At 40.8% G+C, this 18,181-nt stretch overlaps 1 protein-coding gene across 2 annotated transcripts in view; it reads left to right on the forward strand.

The window, feature by feature from the left end:
• Positions 1–18,181, forward strand: part of ephb3a (eph receptor B3a) — a 71,562-nt gene that overhangs the window by 32,517 nt on the left and 20,864 nt on the right. For both annotated transcript variants that reach the window (XM_086042727.1, XM_086042728.1), the window contains exons 5-11: positions 2,063–2,398; positions 4,533–4,657; positions 5,835–5,991; positions 6,159–6,267; positions 8,569–8,621; positions 11,560–11,682; positions 13,974–14,221. In XM_086042727.1, coding sequence (XP_085898853.1) covers positions 2,063–2,398; positions 4,533–4,657; positions 5,835–5,991; positions 6,159–6,267; positions 8,569–8,621; positions 11,560–11,682; positions 13,974–14,221 — 1,151 coding nt within the window. The remainder of the gene's footprint in view (positions 1–2,062; positions 2,399–4,532; positions 4,658–5,834; positions 5,992–6,158; positions 6,268–8,568; positions 8,622–11,559; positions 11,683–13,973; positions 14,222–18,181) is intronic.

Raw genomic sequence — 18,181 nt, forward strand, 5'->3', positions numbered from 1 at the left:
TTGCAAACATACTGCAGGGATAAAATAAACAACTTGATTGAGATTTGGACTGTCGTTTGAGTGTGAATGTATTTTGAGTGGTGAAAAATAGCCATCACGACCACTTCGTCTTCGTGACTTGCCAGCACACCGACGTAAGTAAGAGCCCTTTATACCCTTAAAATGCATCAGTTTCAAAATCGGTTTCTGCCAATAAACTGGCAGAATGGCAATGCAACACAAACTGTTTAATCAAGTCCCATGCTGTCCATAATGTGATAATACGTTACCAGAAAAAAAATGACGTTAGGTGCGTTTCCTTCTATGTCCACAAGGTACCACCAATGATCTACTACTGTCACGTACTGTAAACTTCCACCAAAATGACTTTGATACGTTGAACTGGACGTTCAATGGGTTCTCTGCAAAATACGATGCTTACAATTTGTAAAAAAATTGTTTTTTCCACGGCGACCGAGTAAGCTACGTGTCAAGGGTGGGGTCCAATTTTATCTGTAACGCACATTCAATAAAATAGATCAATAAAAGTAGGACACACGGTTTCTTTCGTGTATTCTTGCGCATGAGTCAGCAGGATTTGAAAAGCGCACAGTTCAGCTGCAAGCATTACGTATTTTGTGAAGCGAACGCTTGTTGGTGTCTACCATACCTCCAGAGTAACGCTCTGTGCCGTGACGGCCATTGTTCACCAGAGTTTTTTCTACTTATGTACAATTGTAATGTACAAACATGAGTTTTTCAACTGATTATCTTTGTATGAAGGCAGTGAAGCCGTGAAGGTGTAAAAAATAAAATGTATTTTTTTACTTGAGGGGTCAGTGCTTGGTGCCCAGCTACCAAGCGCTCCAATATGACACAACAGAGTACACCACAACATTCAAAAATCTCTTATGAACAAAGAGCTAAATCAGCTATCTTTATTTATTAATAACACACTGCAGGAAGGTTTGATTTAAAGCAAGTGTCATTTTTACCTGGTTTTGAATATGTTTATTTTTGGATTCTCATGTCACACTCTTGGACCATACTTTCTGAGAACCACCCAAATCTTGTTTCAGATGTGCTACCTAGCACCAGACTACATAATTGTAACCAGAATATTCCGTTTTTTTTTATAAAAAGTCTACACACCCCTGTTCAAATTCCAGGTGCGATATTAAAAAAATGTGCCCAAGATAAATCATGGAGGGATGTCCAGTTTTTGGTGATGTCACTGTTGCGCCATATTTTCTGCACTTAAAAATGGCTGTCTTCACTGTGTTCAAGGTATATTTAATGTCTTTTTTTTTTTTTAATCTTCTCCTTCGAACAATGAGATCCCTGTGGTGCTGTAAAAGCCCCATGCTGAATACGGCCTATGCTGTAAGATCTGTCAGGAAAACCCTGTTAGAACAGCTGAATCCTACTTGGGGTTAATCAGAGGAACTTAAAGGGTGTCAAGTTCTTGCTGAATCCCATTCCAAATGAATTTAAGTGGGACTGGTTAATTCTAAACACAGCCATACCCCAGTTATGAGGTTGTTCACTCAGTTGCTTATTTTCACTTTTTCTCTCAAAGAGATTGTTATTGATTTTTTTTTTTTTTATTGCACAGGTTATACGTCACCATCATGGTAGAGAAAGTTTTGACATTATTTATTTTGGTCTTGGTCTCACATATGAATACAAAACACAATATCACTAACTTGTGGCTAATGCGTGCAACAAATTCCAATTAATAACCTTAATAATTCCTAGACAGTTGTCTAAGAAAAAAAGAGCACACTTTTCCTGGAAGGTGGCGAAGTGTTTTTTTATCTTGATGTCATGGAAATTACATTAAACCCACAAATGAGTATTTCATGCAAACGTTATATCTATTTCATGGCCACAGTTTATTTTCCCATGTCATATCTGGGGCTCCATTGAACAGAACATTTTTAATTCTTCATTTTGTGGAAGGATACAATGAAACAAAAACAGTTTGACCTGGCTCAGTGCTTGAAATGCTGTTCATCTAATGTATTCTGTATGTCTTTTCATCATTGAGGAATGATTGACCTCTGTTTTGAACACCTCGCAGCTATCCCATCAGCACCCCGCAATGTAATATCCAGTGTGAATGAGACCTCACTGTCCCTGGAATGGGAGGAACCCGAAGACACCGGTGGTAGGAGCGACCTGGTTTATAACGTGGTGTGTAAGAAATGCCTGCGAGACCGCAGCCCGTGCACGCGCTGCGACGACAACGTGGACATCTCTCCTCGGAGGCTGGGGCTGAGGCAGAGGAAGGTGGTGGTGAGGAATCTGCAGGCTCACACACGATACAGTTTTGAGGTGCAGGCGGTCAACGGTGTCTCCGGGAAGAACCCCACCTCTCCACGTTACTCCACAGTCAACATCACCACCAACCAGGCCGGTTAGTAGACCTGTCAATGACGCTACACACGTGTCCACGTACCAGGTTAATTCATAGGCCTTCCCCGATCAATATCACTTAAAAGCACAATGAAACAGGCAGTTTATTAGATCCTATGCTCAGTCAATGTCAATGAGTGGCTTAATGATCTCATGGCAGAGGAAGAGGGACTCCAGCCACATGACTTGACTTTAGACGATCAGCAATTGTAGGACTTTGGACTCGACTTGCTTGATTTTTGCCACAGTAACTTGGGACTTGCTTAATTAACACTTGAAGGTTACGACTTGAGACTTCCTTATGATATGCACACCCATATCTTCTCTGTCAGGCGTGATCCTTGCATCTCAAATATCACTTTTCACTAACCCATTAAAGCCTGAAGCCCCTCGTGGGACATCTCTCTAAAACCCACGGTCGTCTTTGGAGTCACCCTTGAAAACCTGACATTTTCGCCACCTACAAAATAATTAATATCTCAGCCCCTGTAGCAGAAACATAATTCCAAAAGAATTTCAGAGCTTAGACGCGCGGCTTTCACACAGGCACAAGTTTATTAATCTTTGCTGTTTCAATAGAAGATGCAAGTGGAGCACTATTTTTAATTTTAAAAAATCGAGTGGTAATTACCATGCTGTATTCTCTTGCAAAGACGTTGAAATCGTCATTGTCTACGGACATATATATCTTAACCATACATCACGTTTGGATGGTTTCACGGCATTATTCCTCGAAAAAATTCCGGATATCCTCCGACAACTCACGACACCGTCACATGTATATTCTGATGCATTTAATTGGCTAAGAGACCAAGAATTGGATTCAAAAAAGAAAATGACGTAAATGCTCTCCCGGCTTTAAAAGGAGAAACACGCAACAGCGCTCCCGGCTTAATTGGTAGAAACGCGGTTAAGCACTCCCCTCCTTAATGGGTTGGATCTAAAAATCTCCATCTTGCTTGTTACCAAACACCATATTGTTCATTGAAATCCTACCCCAAGTGGAAGAGTTCAAGTATCTTGTGGGTATTGTTCACGAGTGAGGGAAGAATGGAGCGGGAGATTGACAGGCAAATCGGTGCACCGTCGTCTCGTGGTGAAGAAGGAGCTGAGCCGAAAGGCAAAGCTCTCTATTTACTGGTTGATCTATGTCCGTACCCGCACCTACGATCATGAGCTGTGGGTCGTGACCAAAAAACAAAATCCAGGATACAAGCGGCCAAAATGAGTTTCCGCTCCCTCTCCCAGGCTCAGAGTCGAGCCGCTGCTTGTCTGCATTGAGAGGAGCCAGATGAGGTGGCTCGGGCCTCTTTTTAGGATGCCTCCCCTCCCGCTGATAGGAGGCCCCGGGGAATACCCATGTAGGACACATTGGAGAGACTATGTCTCTCGGTTGGTCTGGAAAGACCTTAAGCACTTAAGATGCTGCTCCTACGACCTGACCTTGGCTCAACGGAAGAAAACGGATGTATGGATGAAACTGAGCGTATTTGGAAATAGGAGGTTTTCTGACAGTGACAATATGTGATTTACTCCCAGCTCTCTTTATGTATTCACAGAAGTAACCGTAAACACTGTAGACAACATAAACAGTACATCCAGTTGTAGTACATGGATTAAATGTAAAGAAAACTATCTCTTCTTCCAATGTCACCTTCATATGCGTTGGCCAAGCAAAGTTTTTCAGCACCTTTCACACACTGTAATCACTTAAATCAACCCACACTTAATCCACTTTACTGCGGTTAATGGAACGCAGACAATGGCGATGAGATGAGTCACTTTTAGGATTCACCAACCCATGCAGTGAATGTGAAACACGCACCATTTCTTCAACCACTACGGCTGGACAGTTGAGCCTATTAAATCTATACTTTGATTCAATTTGTAAGATCCGACTGGAACGTTTGATTTGAAGGCGGATGGACAAAAGGACAACATTGTAGTCCTTGAGTGAGAAACAGACGAGGAAAGGGCAAAAGTGTCTTTTCAGCCCTGGTGAAGCTGATCTACACCAAGACACAAACAAACACAACTAATATCACACAGATATTGGAGCTTTTGTGTCATTCATCAAAATAATGAAGCAGATTATTTCCCCCGTAAAACATGTGCTTCTGCTGCATTCCCTGCAGCACCATCCGCAGTACCAACAGTCCATCTGATGCGTTCCACCGCAGACACCCTGAGTCTATCATGGTTGCCCCCGGAGAAACCTAATGGGGTCATTCTGGACTACGAGATTAAATACCACGAAAGGGTGAGTTGGAGTCTTCATCTTTTCCAGATGCTGGGAAATACAATATTAAAGTGGTGCGTGTAAGGGAGTCATTTCTATTGATGGAGGGCCTCAGCAGCTCCTGCGATGTTGAATCGTTGGTATTGATCAAATTCCCGGCAAGGGCCTGTAAGGTTTAATGTGTTCCTTTTATGACCTCCGACGGTCAAACGACCTTCATATTGCAGAAAAATTCTCAACAGGAGTGTATGCTTGCATGATGATGGCTGTTTAAAAAGCAGAGACTTTTATTTTCACATTTGCAATCCTGAATATTGCCACTGTGAATTTTCCAGCCAAAGTAAGAACAATATTCCAGTCCGAAAACTACAGTAAAACTAAAAAGTTGGTCTCATTAAATATTTAGATAATTAATTTTGATTATATGGAGTGAAGATTTGCTTAGATCAGCTTACTTTTCATTTTGATGACTTTTTATGCAATACAGTACACTAGTCCGCCACATATTCAGAGTGTTCTACCCAAAAATTCACATATTCACGATGAACTCTATCTGAAATACCACAAGATGCCACAAACGCCTTGTCTAAATAGGAATTGGTGTCAAGGAAGTATGATGAAGTTATGTTTCGACTAACAGAGAAGCTTTGTTTGTTAGGTTGTTAGTAAGGGATGAAAGACTTCAGATTATCTGTAGTCGACACTGTGCGGTCGCACCTCCTGTTTCCTTAAGCGAGGCATCCGTGTTGTTGCCAGAACTCGCGACTGGCGCTTGATCAAGCACTAAATGTAATTCCAGAGTCGTAAAGTTGACACATCAACGATATGTTCAACCCCTATTTCGAATGGAATGGAATTTACACAGTGTAATCACCGCATATGCTTTTTTTCTGACATCAAATCTAGTAATAAGTCATTTGTTTTAAGGGTAATGTTGAGTGTTTTGCGGTCATAGTTTCTGCTATATTTAGGGTTTCAACTATTGATATAGGCTGTTATAAAGATTTTTTGAGGGGGGCATCAATTACTCGCAGCAGAGCTCTGTCCCTATCCCCCGTGAATAGCCATTTGAAATTCAAAATATGACCTTTATCAATTCAGTTGCATAGTCCTGCTTGTACACCACAGTCGTAAGAAAAACGTCCTTATTCGTGATGATGCAAAGTGATCTGTAAACATGAACCGTCATGTCTTGCAGGGCCAGGCTATGTCACACACCGTAACATCCCAGCACAGCTCAGCCAAGGTGGAAGGGCTGAGGGCCGCCACGCCCTACGTCGTGCAGGTCAGAGCTCGCACTGTCGCAGGATATGGTCGCTACAGCAACCCCATGGACATCAGCACCAGCCTGCACAGTAAGACCTCTGTTTATCTCTGGGGTGATCTGTTGCTACGCTTTACGGTTTTATAGCTAGACATTTTTAATGGCTTCTGCTATCCAGGTGCTACACAACACTGTCCTAATCCCTCCAGCCACGCTTTGCCTGGTACTCATTTGTGCCTTTTGTGTGATTCGATCCAGGTGATCCTCAGAAGTCTGTGCAGGACCAGCTGCCTCTCATCATAGGGTCCGCCTCTGCAGGGTTGGTGGTCATTGTTGCCATGGTGGTAATTGCTGTTGTCTGCCTCAAGTAAGTGCGCAGCACTGACAACGTGAACTACGTGTTTCATTTAGCTAATTAGAGTCTGAACGAAGGGGCTAATTAAATGTTTACATGCCTTCAGAGGTGGAAATAATACTCACACTCACACGTTTACATGTACACACACATACTTAAGTTGAAGTACTGGTACTTGTGTAGTGTTAAAAAAAGCCTCTGGCAAAAGTAGAAGTACTGATTCAACTCTGGTATTTAAAAGGGGGCAGGGGTTGCTGTTTTAACAATGGTAGTTAGATGTAAACTGTATGTAATGTGCACAGTAAACAAGCCGATGTTAGCCATGCCTGCTACATTTGTAGCATGACTTATTCGTAATGGAATATTACTGAAACGCTAAGGCACAGGTGTCAATCTAAAGGCCCGGGGGCCGGATCTGGCCCGCAACATCATTTTATGTGGCCCGCGAAGGCAAATCATGTGTGTTGACTTTCAAATTGTCTTCACTTTTAGCACTACATATGAGATATTTCAAACATTTGTTAACAATCTCTCCTTTAAAATATCTTGAAAAATTGTTGAACGGACTATTTATTGGCTTCTGATTTCCAAACTAGTTATACATCAATTTTGTCGCATATATGTGATAATATAAGGCGATCATACATTTCTATGGGTTCACATTTGTCACGGCCCTCCGAGGGACACCATAACTATGATGTGGCCCACGACAAATATGAGTTTGACACCCCTGCACTAAGGGCGTGACGGGCGTAAATCGTGCGCACGTAGCGTAATTCTGTGTAGAGACAGGTTTGACTTGATGCTGGTAATTTCACACATGCCACTAGGCTGGTTGATCTGCAAGAGGGAGGGCTGCACCGCTGTTGGAGTGGTGACAGCTGACTCAAAGTGATTCCTTTCATTATCTTTAAATCAGTTAAATATCAAACAGAGGTGATTAACTATTTCTTAATCCTCTCAACTGTCTCCAGCCCCATTTTTACTTCCAATTCTTTTTAACTTTTGTTGGGAACCAGAGATGGATATTCCACCATATCAGCAAAGCACCCAACGTAACAAGTTACAGCGTAACAGCACGAGTCCGCAGGGGTGTGCTCACTGTGGGTGTGCTCTAAGTGCACGAGAATGTTTGGAACCTCAGAGAAGTCTTTTCTCTGATTGGTTGTTTTTCCTTAGGCGTGACGGTATCTTTAAAATGAAATTTGATGTACTAGGTAAGGTAAAAGAGGGCTGACTTTTTCAATGATCATTTTACTAATGACAAGTCATATTGACAATTTTACAGAAAAGAACAAATAGTGATTTTTTTGTTTGGAAGATTGCAAACTCCCTCTTTTTGGAAAAATAATGAAGGATATACAGTACTCTGTTACGTACTTGAGTGCAAAAGTGCAAATGAATTCCAACCGTCAAATACCCATTTTGATAACTTGGAGAAACTAAAAAAAAGATCTGCACACAAAACATTATTCCTCCTCTATTAACTTACATAGTGCTCATACCGAGAATTACGAGAAAAAAAAGTTTAAAAATCATCTTACTTGTCGTATTTTGTTATTTAAGAGCTAGCTTGAGTTACCCCCACTTTTACACTATCAAAACAACATGTGCCCATAGCATTGTTAGCATTGGAAACTCACTAACAAAAGACAATTATAAATTCGGTAATGATAACAACAGTAAATTTACACCATACCTGTATGCGTTTTTTCATATTAGATTAGATTAGATTTTTGAGGACCCGGATCTGGTAGCTTTTAGGATGGCAGCAAGTCACAACACAGTTGTCACAGATCCTTTTTGAGGCCAACATCAAACAATTCTTTTAAATTAAAGAAGGCCATGGTTGGGAATATATTACTGTCTCTGTCTTTTTCCAATTCATAACACACAAAGATCAATCAAAATCTCAATTGCTTTACCTCTCGCTATTTGTTATTTGTCTTTTCATCAACTGAGGATGTTGAAAATACTGTAGTAAAAAGTCTATTTTTACAAAGTAAGAATTATGAACTGTTTTCATTAACTGTTTTCAAATGCAGGGACTAAAAGTGATCTGAAAAATTTACTCTCAAATAAAGTACAGATATGTCCCAAAAAATCGTATGCTCCACAAACAAAGTATTTGTACTTACTGACTTCCCTCCGGTGCATGCTTCCATAGAGTGAGTCTACACTGTATGGAAATAGAGCCAATGTTGAAGCAAATAACAAAGCTGTTATTATAGCCAGTGGATTTATCTGATGGTAATAAAAAGTATAGCTGGAAAAAGTCAAGACTGATGAATGTTAACGTGATTTTGTTTACAGGAAGCAGCGCAGTGGCTCTGAGCTGGAGTACACAGAGAAACTGCAGCAATACAGTAAGTTTATGTGTTCTGCAGCTCTGCTTTATTGGTCATGCCTCTACTGTTAACCACCTGATTTAATAAAGTCAACTGACCCAGGCAGGAAACAAGTTTTGCGTTTGCACAATCCCCCCCATTCAATCTGGACAATGTTTTGCTGTGTGTTGTTTTTCTTCCTACATTAACTGAACTAAATATGCTGTTAGGGTGCTCTTTCAACATTTACCCAGAGACAGAACATGAATTGTGATTTTGACATGACAACAACACAACTCTTTCGTTTTATCACTGACCATGGGCTAATCTTTTTAGTCTGTGATAGTCATCTGTACAACTTAGAGGTGCTTTCAACCTCGAATAAGCTCTGGACTACATCACAGTCATCTGTAAAATGAATCACAACCATGTTAATTTCGTTTTCAAAGTACAGAATGCAATTTCTGAAGAAAATGCGCGTGACTGCTGAAAAATTGATTGGAAAAAAAAAAAGCTAAACTGAAATGCTGTGTTTAATTGAACTGTTGAACTATAGGATTTATGACTAGTATAATATCATGAAAATAGTTTGATTTGGTTGATAAATGTGGAAGGAGGATCACAAAGTGTAAAATATCTGCACTGATTTGAGAACGTTGTATCGGAAAATGTGCAATACCGAAAAATCGGGAATTTTTTGGAATGCTAAAATTAGTTTCCAATCTGTCACAAACAGGGTTCTAAATGAACTTTTTTTAACACCAGCTAATGGGTCTGGTGACTCCCTAAGGTTACAATCCAATCCACTACCCATTTTTATTTTTTTTTATTTTAGCTCCGCTATTTTTATCTACCTCCCTAACACTATTAGTTTGTTTCTCACGCTGGTTGCACTCTCGACTGTAGTGCGAAACTGTAGTGGCCTGCGTGTATTAAACGTCATTATGTAGTATTACGGTATAGTATTTATTGGAAATGTAGGAGTGACTGCTAAGGGTACAAATGACCGAGAACAAAACAGCATTAGAGTAGCGCGTTGGGCATCATTTGAAGTTCAATGATTCCGGTTCCAGACGATTCTCCATTTGATTATTTTCGGCGTGTCCAAACTACGGCCATTCATTTTTAGCAGCTTGCGGCGCCGACTAAAATAACACATGACACGGCCCGTGTCATTTGCCTGCCTTGTCTTCCGGTACTTCTTTTTACCTTCTACGCTGAGTGTGAAGGCGGGAGAACAGAGCTAGTTTGTTCTCATTTCTCTCTTCCTTGTTTTCAACCATCAGCCATCATCCAAACTGGCTGGTAAATTTTTATCAACACAGGCCAAAACGAATTTCAACCCGCATTTTGCGGGTTAGCGGGTGTTAATTTAGAACCCTGCTCACAAATGAGCTGAAAATATTCAAGTTGTAATAAAAGTTTGAATCGGATGAATATTTCAAGAAATATTCAATTGGAAAATGTCTCCATTCATGTCAGAGTGGCGTTTTTTTGTTTTGCTTGTTTTTTTATGCAAAATGTGGAATTGGTTTGAATCAGTTAAGAAATGTGGAAGGAAAAGGTCAGTAGCATTGATTGTGGAATGTTGTCATCAAAAATATGGAACACTCCACCCATACGCACAGTTAGATTGCGCTTTGCGCTAGACTTGCGCCCAGAACGAAAATAGGGCTCTTTGACTTTGGAATGGTTTAAACTGGTTGAGAAATGTGGAAGTTTATGAAGGAAAAAAAGCGGAGGGATTAATAATAACAAATGACACTTTAGTACAATGGAAACTGTCACTGTCAGGGTCTAATCATTTTTATTATGATTAATTTGCGATGGCTCGATTGGTATAGAAAGGCACTGCGGTATTCATCATAGAGCATCTGGTGTTGCTAGATAAGATGAGTAAAACATTGAAGAGAAACAAAAACTCAAACAATGATAATGAGCATGTTTTTTTTAGATTAATACCTCTCTCACAGTGTCATCCAAAACTGAGCATTATTATCTTTGAAAAGGCCCAATGTCCTTGTTGGATCTAAATGGTTTTGTCTGCTGTTTGTAAATGTGTCTCAAATGTGATGCTCATCAGGCCCTGCTCGAACCTACCAATTATGAAATGGTTTTTAGCCATAAAATGAAAAGACTAACTGTCAGAATAAAAATAAATAAATAGATAAAATAAAAACTCCTCATTAGTGGTAGAAATTCAGAAAAGTGTTTCTAAATGCATTATATATGTTTGATTCCTGAAAACATGTGCAAAGTAGCGAGAACTATGTAGTACTCACTTTGGAGTCTGTTTTTCACCATTTCAGTTTTCCTGATGTTTTTGCTAAAATGGCATCTGGCATAAATCGTCCTTCTCCCACAAAAAAATAACTTGAGAGACTTTGTTTGCATCAGCGGTTATCCGGCATATGCCTGCACCGTGAAAATACATCTTCTCTACGCATAGTAAACTGACGTGGCCGGATTAGAGCGCCTCGTTGGCCATGAGTGTGCGACTTGACCACCAGTGTGTCGACAGGGGCTTTTTCATTGGTGTGGCTGCTTTAGAGCGCCTCATTGTCGCGGCGTGGGAAAGCCCTGCAACCACTTCGTCGAATATGTTTTCTCTGCTAAAACAAATGCTAGACAAATGCTAGACAAAGTAACTACCGCTTTTTCAGGTCATAGCAGTGGTATTTGATTGACAGTTGACCAGGGTGTGGTTTCAGTAGACAGGCAAACACCATTTGAGAGCGGGGAAAATAGCTTGATTTTTGACATTTTTGAAGCCTCGTTTTGTATAAGTGGTGATGTTTTTAAGGCATTCAAATTTGGCAGGTTTGTGTTCAAAGTTCTTCTCTTCGGGGTGTCAAATTCAGAAAACATTTATATGATATATATAGATTTATATTCACAGGGACGTGAATAAACTGTCATTTATATAACAGGTCCGCCTCTATCTTACCATTTGTTGTTGTTTTTATCTACATCTCAGTTTCTCCAGGTGTAAAAGTGTACATCGACCCTTTCACCTACGAGGACCCCAATGACGCAATCCACGAGTTTGCTAAGGAAATCGACATCTCCTGCATAAAGATTGAAGAAGTCATCGGCGCAGGTGAATAGCTCCGCTGCTTTTGTCCGAAAGGGACGGCCAGATGAGTTACGTTCATTAATGATTTATCTGAACAGGAGTGTGCCATCAAGCCCTCTGGTTTGTTCTGTGTGATGGCCTTGAAGGCAGAAAAAGGACTTTAGATTCAGAGCGTGCATGCGTGACATATGCGGGTGGGAAGGGAAGGATTGAGGTGAAAATCTTTCCCTCCCTCTCAATCTGTTTTTGTATCCATCCAGCAGCATGTTCTACCCTTATTTCACCTCTGAATGACCGACTATTATCCCTTCCTATTCTTTACTTCTCTCCTCCTTCTGTCTGCTTTTTGTAAATGTTTGGACTCAGGCACCACACGCACAACACCCAAGTTCCTCACCCGTCCACGCTGTTCCTACACTACTCCCAGACTGCACACTCGATCACGACCAGTCACCCCTTCGCTCCCTAACATCTTTACCCTCTGAGCGCTTGCCACAGTAGCCTCTCCAGTTTTGCAGTGGTGGTCCATGCATTTGGTACCTGTGCCTTTAGTGGTGTCTTATCCACTATCAAAACGCAATATAACAGTATACAACTTTGCCGTGTAGATCATCTGGAGCAGTCCAGAACCAGTATTTATCCAATAACATGAGAAAAACTGGAAAAATGTAAATAAAATATATTATACTCACAGAACATGTTTTAATTATTCACTCATTCACTGCCAGCCGATTTCAAAGCACAGTTACAGTATTTTACAGCTTTTGGACTGATCTTTCAAGACCCACAGAAATTTGTGTTCTAAGACCACATAAGCAGTTTCCGGTTTCTGACCAAAAGTGGAGAAAACAAGGTATTTGTGAAAAGAAATGTGTCAAGCAGAACAGTGACTTTGACACAATATATAACTTATATGCAACTTATTGGCATTTCTCTCCCTCATAATTGACGTGCCAAACCAAGATTCATGGCCTGATCGTTATCTTCCACTCAAAAGCGGTGCCAATCTCAAATCCAAAGCAATGCAACACCACCATCTACAGGATGTGTTAGTAATTACAATGCTTTAGAAACATGAATTTCACAGACAAGCTGGGTGAGACCATCTTCCATGCCTAGCGCTTTGCCTTGATGACAGTAACCTGCTGGATTCCAGTTGACAAATATAAACGTCCACGGCAGTGAATGAGTTAAATGTAGAGTGGTCCCTCACTATTTCGCAATTCGGTCATTAAGGCTTCCCTCTATTGCGCGGTTATAATTTGTGACTATAACTTGTACATTACGTGGTTTACCTCCTGTTGTACCTCGATATTTCGTAGTTTGTTTTTTATCAGATTTCAATTTTTTTCACAGATTTTTTTTTTTTCCTAAAAATGCTGAACAGTAATGCTTGATGCCTCGCAATGTGATCGGCCACACAAAGCTGTTTATCAAGACGAAATAATACAGACCATTCTAATGGCTAATAAAATCCATACTCGGTTTACTATTGGCTAATCGACCATGGGTTGTGTTCCTCATACTGATTGTCTCATCCCTATAAAAGGCTTTATTTATTAAGTATAGTATCTTATTTGTTTTTTCAACCATTTTTCTTATTAAATTTATTAAGTGTCATATTTTTAGAGCAGGGTTGCCCAAGTGTGGTCCTCGAGAGTCCCTATCCAGCCTGTTTTGCATGTTTCCCTCCTCCAACACACCTGATTCAAATGTTTGGGATCATGATCAGGCTTCTGCAAAGTTTGCTGATGAGCTGATCATTTGAATCAGGTGTAGTGAAGGAGGGAAACATGTAAAAACGGCTTGATAGGGACTCTCAAGGACCGCACTTGGGTACCCCTGGTTTAAAAGGGTGGGAACTGAGTGTGGGCTTTGTTGTGGCTCAGTAGATTAATAAATAGCAAAAAAAACAAAAAAGTCTACCTTTAATTTATATAAATTCACGTATTGCGGGGCGGGGTGTTGGCTTTGAACATATCGCATGCGAAAAGTGAGGGAACACTGTACTAATTAATTTGTGCAGATGGCTACTCATGTGTTTTGCTAGTCGAAGTTGGCTGTAAAAGGTTTTGCTCAGACCAACCAATCTGACTGGCCCACCACTTGTATTTTTCGACACCCACCGAAACACTCACACACAGTTAAGCACTTGACCTCACTCAAATCAGCCCAGTACCCCCTCTCCCCTCGTACACTCTCCAGCTTGCCCTCCTATTCTTTCCTAAACTCACTTGACCCTTTTCCCTCATCACCCTCACCCCGCCCTCCGTCCCCCACGCCCCACTTTGGCTGCGCCCCTTGTATCACCTCAGGTGAATTTGGCGAGGTGTGTCGCGGGCGGCTTAAGCAGGCCGGCCGCAGGGAGATGGTGGTGGCCATCAAGACCCTGAAAGCAGGCTACACGGAGCGCCAGAGGCGGGACTTCCTGGCCGAGGCGTCCATCATGGGCCAGTTCGACCATCCCAACGTCATCCGGCTGGAGGGCGTGCTGACACGGAGCTGCCCCGTCCTCATCATCACAGAATTCATGGAGAATGGCGCGCTCGATTCCTTTCTGCGGGTAAGCCCGGCGCGAAGTGCTCACCACATCACATCCAACTAAAAGATGATCAAATAATAGAGGAACTATGAGTTGCCCTATAGGTCAAAAATAGCCGCTCATACACAGGAAAAAAAGCTTTTTGATGAGTTGTATGAGAGTTATTTTGGCGAGTATGATTATTTTTTTGGGGGGGTGAGAGTTTTTTCGTGTGTGAGTGAAAGATTACAGTATTTGGTGTGTGTGAAAGTTTTTTTTTTCTTGAGTGTGAGAGTTTTTTTAGTCTGTGTGTGTTTACTGTATGTGTGTGTTTGAGGTTTTGTTGGTGTGCGTGCCTGTGAGAGAGAGAGGTTTTTCTCTGTGTGAGAGATTTTTTGGGGTGAATGAGCAGTGTTTTGATATTCTTTGGGTTTGTATGAGAGATATTTTGTGACGTGAAAGATTTCCTGTATGACACAAGGTTTTCTTGTGGTGCTTGTGATTTCTTTATTTTAGACTTTTTTTTTTTTTACAGTTTTTGAGATGTGAAAGAGAAGTATTTTGGTTAGTGTGAGAATTTTTGAGTGTGTGTGAGAGTTTTTTGGGGGGCGGTAAGATGTGCTTAAGTCTTTCGGTATACCTTTTTTGTTAAATGTGTGAGTGTTTGTATGAGAGGCTTTTTGTTGAGTCTGAGGAGGTTTTTGTTGTGTGTGAAAGGTAAGGTTTTTTTTCACTAAAGGTTTTGATGTGAGGGAAAGTTTTTGGGGGGTTTTATTCATGAAAGTTAGTTTTTGGCGTGAGCAATGTATAAAAGTTTTTTGTGATTGTGTGAGAGGTTTTTGTGTGTGAGAGGTTTTTGTTACAAGTGAGAGTTTTGGGGTGTGTGTGTGTTTTGGATTGTGAGAGCATTTATAGTTTAAGTCAAAGTTGTCTTGGTGTGTGTGAAACTTTGCGTGTGTGTGTGTGTGAGGATTTTTGGTCCATATGAGAGTTTGGTGTGTGTGCGTGTGCGTGTGGGTGTGTGAGCATTTTCTTAGTGTATATGAGAGCTAAATGTTATCTTACCTCTTGAGGAACGCTCTCTCAGTACATGCCAAAATGGCACATACACACTGGCAGCCGCTCACGACCCCCCCGGGTTATCGGAATGCTTTACGCTCCATAAAACAGCCCGAGGCATTGACTTGCTGAGTGATAGAGATTAAATGTGCAATCTAACGTTTGTAGACAGGCACAGTGTCTCTGCTTGACACTCTTAACTGATGCTGACACCCTTTTTCAACTGGCAAACTCCAGGTGGAAAACTGTTGCGTTTGAATGCGTGCTTGAGTGTATTCCCGGAGTCTTTGTGCGAATACAGAATACATTAGTGATCAGAGTTTTTTGCTTTGCGCCGCCCCCGCCCACGTAAAGTGCCAAACAAAGACAGGATGAGAAATGAGGCGTCGTACAGTACATTCACAACTGCGCGGGGCTGTTATGTGTCGTTTACATCTAATAAAAACGCATGGTCGCACTGAGAGAAGATTGCTTGGCTAAAAGGGGTTTCTTAATGATTTTGTTAAAGCAATACTCTGACCTTCAATTACCATTTTCTGGTTGCAGTATATCCACTAACTGTGTGTCACACATTCTGGGCTTGAAGGCGGTCTCCAAGTGGCCACTTTGCAATGGCCAACTTTACATCATCTCCAAATGGAGATCCTCATGCGGTTCCTTATCAAATTACTTTCTTTGCACCTTTGCATGGACTTCAGCGAGTCTGTAATGCTTCCACTAAGGCTGTTCGATTTTGCCTAATAAGAAAATCCCGATTATTTCCTCTCAAACCCGATTTTATGATTACGATTACGATTTCTTTGTAAAATAAAAAATAATGAAAAATGAAGTATTTTGAATGTCTTTTATTCAAACTTCAATCTTTCTTTGAACTCAAAATGCCAGTCAATTCTACTTAATACACACAAAACAATCCATTGGGATTAACCGTATTTTACTTACACAATAGATTTCAGATCTGTTCTTAATTAACCAATAATGAAAGAATAAATTGCATATACTATCTGAAATGAAATCATTTACATGAGAGAAGGTAGACAGTCAAGTCTGTAAACCAAACAGTCTGTCAGCAAGTCATTTTGCCAACCAGCTAGTGACTAGCCTTTCACCTTTCTCCCTGGTCTTACTTAAACATAAATCAATTATTAGTTCAAAACTGTCTCTCGTTAACACAATGCACTGTCATGCTTAAGTACGGATGCAGGTCCGTTTGTAGAGGAGAAAAAAAAGGGACGACTTTCAGACGTTGAGTTACTTGCTCACGGGTTACATTGTACACGCGGGGCACACACTACACTACAGATCTGTTTTTGCCCGATTTATTAACTAAACGCTCACTTGCCTGAGCAAATTGCCGAATCGCCGGTAGCCATAGATGCTGTCGTTGTTTCGGACTGCGCGCTCGTGGGAGGAAGTGGAAATGCAGAGGAAACTACGGTGGCTTAGATACACCAAGAATAACAAATTCGAACGTGCCGATTCTGAACGTTTTTAACATCCTTTTATCCAGAAAATTTGGTTACGGTTCAAAATCGCTTAATCGAGCAGCCCTAGCTTACACCCTGAAGAACGAACGCCTCTATTGCTCTGAATTTAAAGGGAATGAGAGGAGCCACTTCAATTGGCCAGGAATCAAGTCGGTTGTGCTCACTCCCACAATGGCGCAAACCCCCATTTCTGACTGCACCCACCTACGAAAATACCAAAAGAAAGAAAACTCTTCCCATGCACATAGATGGACTGCAGTTTGCGCTAAATGTGGGCTTCGCGAGAAAATAGGGACTTCCATGTTCAAAAAGGGATAGAGGGAATCCAGTCTTGTCTCCAATTTACAAATCCCACTAATTCACAACTTTTACAGTAAAGTTCGGAAATTTTCATCATGAAATTCCCAAATAAGAACATTTATTTTACTTTACTTAATTACTTCCTCATTCCAAATTTCTGATCATGATAATGATGATAATGAAAAACAGCATGGTAATAATAATGAGATAAACACATCCTAATTTTAAACTTACAGGCAATGGAATCAAACGACAGCAAAAATGCAACATATGCAACATGCAACAAGTAACAAATAATAATAATATCAACAAATAATTATCGGCAACACCTTCCCGTGGACACCCCTTTTCATCCATATTAAAATATAATACGTTTTTCCATCGCTGCAGGAGCAGAATGTCAACATCAGTTTATGACTTTTAAATTCCTGCTTTGGTCTTGCTGAGCAAGCCACCAGACATTTATTGCAGCCACGTGCACCTCCATCAATTGGCGAGCTGTATAATTAATCAGCCGCAGCACATTAAATGGCATGTAAACATAGCACTAAATGCGCTTTTAAATGTTGCTGTGGTCATTACTCATTAAAATCACTGATAGAAAGTGTCCAATTAATGTTTTTTAGGATCTGTAGAAACTGGCATGTCTATTGTGTCTGTTTTAAATGCATTCATATTCAGAAAATGCATCTGGAGAAGTCAACGCAATTGTTAAAGCATGCTTTATTTTGATAGAAATTGCGCTGTTTACAAAGAAATGAATGTCCACTCAGGGTCTGCACCTCCCTATGGACATTGTTCCGAGCGTGTTGTCCTATCATAAAAAACAAAACAAAAAAACCCCCAAAACTACAACAGTTTGTGTTTCCTCCCCCTGTGATACTAACTGTGAATCAAAAGGACTAAGATTTCCAGAGATGCATTTAAAGAGGTACAACTGGATATAAAAGCAAAAATGCTCATGTTTTCATTCAAACCGTCAAATAAGTAGCATTCAACTTCATTGAAATATTCAGCTCTACAAATCTATATTTGCTGTTTCCATCCATTATCGATACCGCTTATCCTCACAAGGGTCGCAGGGCATGCTGGAGCCTATCCCAGCTGTCTTCCGGCAGTAGGCAGGGGACAGCCTGAATTGGTTGCCAGCCAATCG

The sequence above is a fragment of the Filicampus tigris genome, chromosome 10 (genome assembly GCF_054856515.1).
Source record: "Filicampus tigris isolate MCC_2025a chromosome 10, RoL_Ftig_1.0, whole genome shotgun sequence".
In the NCBI taxonomy this organism is placed as follows: Eukaryota; Metazoa; Chordata; class Actinopteri; order Syngnathiformes; family Syngnathidae; genus Filicampus; species Filicampus tigris.